The 4920-nt window shown below is 33.2% G+C and overlaps 1 protein-coding gene across 1 annotated transcript; it reads right to left on the bottom strand.

Annotated features, from left to right (window-relative positions):
- Positions 1 to 351: 351 nt before the first annotated feature.
- On the bottom strand, positions 352 to 4669 carry LOC143534551 (uncharacterized). Its single transcript, XM_077029013.1, has 15 exons — positions 4600 to 4669; positions 4407 to 4519; positions 3434 to 3542; positions 3277 to 3341; positions 3143 to 3181; positions 2949 to 3045; positions 2763 to 2850; positions 2612 to 2678; positions 2444 to 2520; positions 2269 to 2350; positions 2092 to 2168; positions 1923 to 2007; positions 1697 to 1833; positions 1558 to 1606; positions 352 to 757 (listed from the first exon to the last, which is right to left on the bottom strand). The coding sequence occupies exons 1-15, from the start codon at positions 4658 to 4660 to the stop codon at positions 380 to 382; spliced, it is 1524 nt and encodes a 507-aa protein (XP_076885128.1). The 5' UTR covers positions 4661 to 4669; the 3' UTR covers positions 352 to 379.
- Between the last annotated feature and the right edge of the window lie 251 nt (positions 4670 to 4920).

Raw genomic sequence — 4920 nt, 5'->3', positions numbered from 1 at the left:
AGAGCCAAATCACATAGTGAACATTAAACCCATACCGAACAAACGGGAACTGAGTCTGGAGAGTATATGGGATACAAATAACCGAATTTGCAGGGGAGCCATTTGTTATCCCTTTAGGTCCACGTATTAACAATCGGCGTGAGAACTTTGTTAGTTTAAGAAATTTGCTGATAGAAGTTGTCTAACAAGTAACAAGGGGTGTAGCTAAACTCATGTTTTATGTATTTTGCATAACAAGTTTTATGTTCTTTTGTGATGTTATTCGCCTTTTCTTCTTTTTAACGGCGACTCACACACACATCTACTCCTACTTCTAAATTATATCAATAATATAACACGTCATGACCCATAAAGTTTATGTTCTTACATAATCCAAAAACTAAGATGAAGGTGCTAAAAAGTAATCCAAAATGGTTTTCCTTTTAATAGAAGGCGGTGGATTTAGCACCGAAGACGGGCTGTCAAAACTAGCATCTGGAGATCCTTTGCAGGCTTCATTGATATGCGAAAAAGTTAACTGTTTCTTGAGTGATTCTGGAGTTCTTATTTCAGGTATAGTTGCAGGATTGGGAGAGTCGGTATGCAGCAATGATGTGTTTGGAGAGTCGGGATTGGATACTTTAACAGAATCTTTTGTTTCATCCTCGGTAAAAAGCTTTATACGTTTCATTAATGGAAGTGTTCTTTCTCGCCTTCGGATTGATGAGGGAGATCTTGCGGTTGAATAACAACTGCTGTTGATGTTCCAAAGCTGAACCTGCAGAAAGTTGGATTTCAATATAGGTAACAAAGACTGGGTTGGGTAACAAGTCAAACGGGTCAGGTCAAGTTGACCCAATAACGCGTTTTATTCGCTTTAATAATATTTTGCATGTAACAATAATGTTTTAAATGTAACTTCAAAAATAATATAATAAATTTAAGTCGGTTTTAAAAATTCGGTTTGAGTTTTTAAAAACCATTTTGTTTTGGTTTTTTGGGGGTTTGAATTCAGTTTTTTTTAGTTTTACCATGTTCGCATGAAATTTTAGGCCGAAAAAAATTCCGGGAAATAATGAATGTGGGCTAAATATTTGAGTAGCATTATTTATTAAGTTCTTGTAAATTACTTAAAATTCAAGATAATAAATGATAAACCATAAATTCAGTTAAGTTCAGATTTTCAATTTTAATTGCATGCAAATCTGAAAACAAACTGAAAGTTTAGTTTTCAAGAAAACATAAAACTAAGCCCCGTCCATTTTTGTTTAGGGACAGTTTTTTCAGTTCGGTTTTTCCAGTTTGATGCACACCCCTAATAACAGTTTAATCTAAATCTTTGAATAAAAACAAGTTCAGAAGTGATACAAATTAAAGAAAATTTTTATAAATTTCAGCTAATTAGACTTGTAAGAACAATTTTGACCCATTTGACATGTTCTATAAAATGCTAGGTCAAATCATACATAAGTGTTATGGGACAAAAGAGAAAAAAAAACATAAAATCTGTGTTTATTTGGCATTTATAGGAGAAAATAATGTTAACTTGATTTCACTGATTGTTCAGGTGAAACTTACCACAGAATCATCTGCAGCAGTTGCTACTTTTCCTATCTCATGTGAACACCTGTCAGTTGGTAAACAAAATGTAAGTCTAGTAATAACTATAACAGCATACAACTATATAAGTAATACTAGAATTAAACAAAATGCATACCAATCTACAGCTGTCACCTCGCCTTCATGACCTTCAAGCTTGATAGGATCTGCTTGCGGTTTGTTTACTTGCCATACATAGGCTAAACCATCACTAGAACCACCAAGAATATGGCCTGCATCAGGACTCAACTTTGACTGCAAAGTTAGACAATGAAAAACATTAGATTTTAAATAAAGCAAAAAAGATATAAGTTCTCAAGATGATTGGTGAATGTTTTTGTTACCTTCACAAAAAATGTACCAATATCACACCCTTTAAAGCTTTTAATAGGTCCCTTCTCAAGTTGTAGTGCATTAAAAAGATATATGCTGCAAATCGACAAAATGTTCAAAGATCCAATGCTAAAACTAGTAAAAAAAATAAACTCTCAAATGTTGTCCTTATAACCGTACCTGCTGTCCATGCACGAAGCTGAAATATATACGCCATTTAAATCTTGGGATAAGCTAGATATACCATATGATCTTGTCTGAAAGATAATTCAACAGGAGATATAATGATGTAAATAATACTTCATATGATATACAAAAAAATATGGTTTCGGAAAAATATTCAAACCGTATACATACCCACTTCCTTGACGACATATCTTGAGAGCAGGCCTGATTAATGGGGGCTTTAAGGCTTCTAGTATCCCAAAACTTTATAACACTGCAACAGAATAAAATTTTAAAATAGAGTGACCAGATACAAAAACTAATTTCATATAATTTTGCAAATGGATTTTAGCAGCTGCTTACACACCTGTCAACTGCTCCAGCAGTAGCAATGGAAACCTCATCTTTCATATACAAAACTGACGTAACACTCATTGAAGCAGCCTACAATAATGAAACACTTAGTTCAAATTTTTTTTAAAAACTAGTAAATCGGAGTGTTATGTAGTGATATAAAAATATTCTTCAAACTAACCTTGCTATGCCTACCCCTTGTTTTACCATTCGATGATGTATGAGCCCCTTGAACAGTTGCTATTGTTCTAAAAAATATACAAGTATTTATTATTAACTAATAGCCGAAACATAACCATTGTTTAAACTTCACATTAACAATGAAAGCTTACAGAGTATCTGAAGGTGATCGTGTGGATTTAGAGCACCTTAGGTCCCACAAAGCAAAAGAACCGTCTCTTGAACCAGATACAATGATATCTTTACATACACAAAATCACAAATAATCATTTAAGTTGGTATTCATTTACTTTATTCAAATGAATATAATTTAAAGTATCATAACTTCGTAAGCATACCATTGTTTGAAGGGTGAGCACTGATGGATTTCACACTTCCGGTGTGTCCAGTTAGTAATTGAACACATTTCCTTTGTTGTATGTCCCATACTTTAATCTGTCCAAAAGCCAAAAAATTGCAAATCATGTTATAAGTTTTAATACAATGTTATATGAATATACAATAATATCTGAGATTATAAAGAGTTACTCACACTATGATCACCACATGCTGTTAGTAAATTGGTATCATCCTGCAAAGATTGAACACAGCTCACAAGATTTAAACACGGTAGATACTTTTTAAGCTACAAAATTACCAAAGAATTAACTGAATTCAAATGATCACCTTTATCCAGCAAACATCAAATATAGCATTGTCATGAGCAAGCCACTGGCCTTTTCTGGCTTTCTCTGCATATTATACAACAAAACTAACACTTTCAAACTGTATTCTAGCAAATGAAATGTAACTGTAATTACGTTTAGTAAGTAAATATATTCACCTGCATTTTCCGCACTTGTAGCTGAGGAAGGAAATTTTAAGCTAGTGTTATATAAGCAAACATATCCATCTTCTCCGGTAACAGCTAAAATATGAGCATTTCTGCTTGTCTGCAAATAACCTTGAAATGATTACAAGCCCTAATATATATGCAGTCAATATCAGTAGTATCTCAGTTATCGGTGTTTTAAGTCTTAATTTCAACTTTTAGTGTTTAATGTTCGTGTTTTGAGTCTTAACTCTTAAACAGTTCCTACTTGCTACAATTGTTAGTGTTTTGTAAGTTACAAAAGGTTCATTTGTTAATGGTAGGAGGAAAGTATACTGAATTGTTAGTGTTAAAGTGCTATATATATACAAATTCTACATGATGTTAAAATTACCGATGTCCCACCGCGATAACCTATCCGATATTTTTTTGCATTAACTGCTTAGCCTAAGATAAATAAACAGAATTAACAAACTCTAACTAACTCTTACTAAAAGAACCTTACACTTATCAATCATCGATATAAACCAACAATTAGGTGGCTAATTAAGCTAAACCACCTATGCAGTCAATATCATCGATATATTGGTTTTTGTTCAGAATATCAGTACCGATACTATCAGTGATATTTGACCAATGTACCACCGATATTCCCATTTTAAGACTTAATTAATCAGTTTTAATGTCACATGTTAGTGTTTTAAGTCTTAATCAATACCTACTTGCTACAGTTGTTAGTGTTTTGGCAGTTGTAAAAGGTTAACTTGTTAACGGTAAGAGAGTACACTGAATTATAAGTGTTAAATTGCTATATATATGATATTAAAATTACCGATATCTCACTGCCTCAACTGATATTTTTCGGCATTAGCTGCTTAGCTCACGACTAGCAATGAGCAATTGTACTTTCTACTAAACTTAGGGTTTCACAATCGATTATATTGATACAACTAAACACACATAAAACAAACGAGTTGAATCGAACCTTGCAAAAGGATAATGCCATAGGAGGAGAGGCATCGTCTTCGCATCCGTAATCGAACGCTCCGATTCGTGTAAACTGCGATGAATCGTCGGCAAAACACGGTCGTTTCCGTACTGAAATGAACAAAGTATATGTATCAATATGAGAAAATGGAATCGGATGGTAATAATAATAATAATAATAATAATAATACCTCTGAAGCCGTTGAGCTCACGGGAAGTGATGGTGTGGAAAGCGGATCGAGAGGTTGTCATTTGCAATGGCAATTGAATTGTGTGTGTTTGGTGAAATGAAATAGAGAGAGTTGAGGTTTTAGCGGGTGGGTGTGATGGGGGGAGCGGGAAACTTTTGAAATTATATTTTGTTTTTGTTCCTATGAGTTTTCATTTTTCTACTTTCGAGTCTGTAATTATTTTTCTTTTCTTTTCTTTTTTTAACTGTTTAGCAATATAATCATTGTCGTCAGTTTATTTCTGCAAATTATTACTACTGCTATATATAAAGCAGAAATTTG

This window comes from Bidens hawaiensis, unplaced genomic scaffold, assembly GCF_021521415.1.
Source record: "Bidens hawaiensis isolate Kalapana, Puna unplaced genomic scaffold, B.hawaiensis_p1.1 tig00010199_1, whole genome shotgun sequence".
NCBI lineage: Eukaryota > Viridiplantae > Streptophyta > Magnoliopsida > Asterales > Asteraceae > Bidens > Bidens hawaiensis.
Note: the sequence above shows the minus strand (reverse complement) of the source record. Positions and strands in the feature narration are given on the sequence as shown.

What these genes read in the sequence shown, in the direction of transcription:
- LOC143534551 (XM_077029013.1), bottom strand. Translation starts at nt 4,660, where the DNA reads ATGACAACCTCTCGATCCGCTTTCCACACCATCACTTCCCGTGAGCTC. An exon ending in TGGCATTATCCTTTTGCAAG is followed by an intron (nt 3,543 to 4,406) that starts GTTCGATTCAAC and finishes GGTTATTTGCAG; the next exon opens with ACAAGCAGAAATGCTCATAT. An exon ending in TTGGTACATTTTTTGTGAAG is followed by an intron (nt 1,834 to 1,922) that starts GTAACAAAAACA and finishes CTAACTTTGCAG; the next exon opens with TCAAAGTTGAGTCCTGATGC.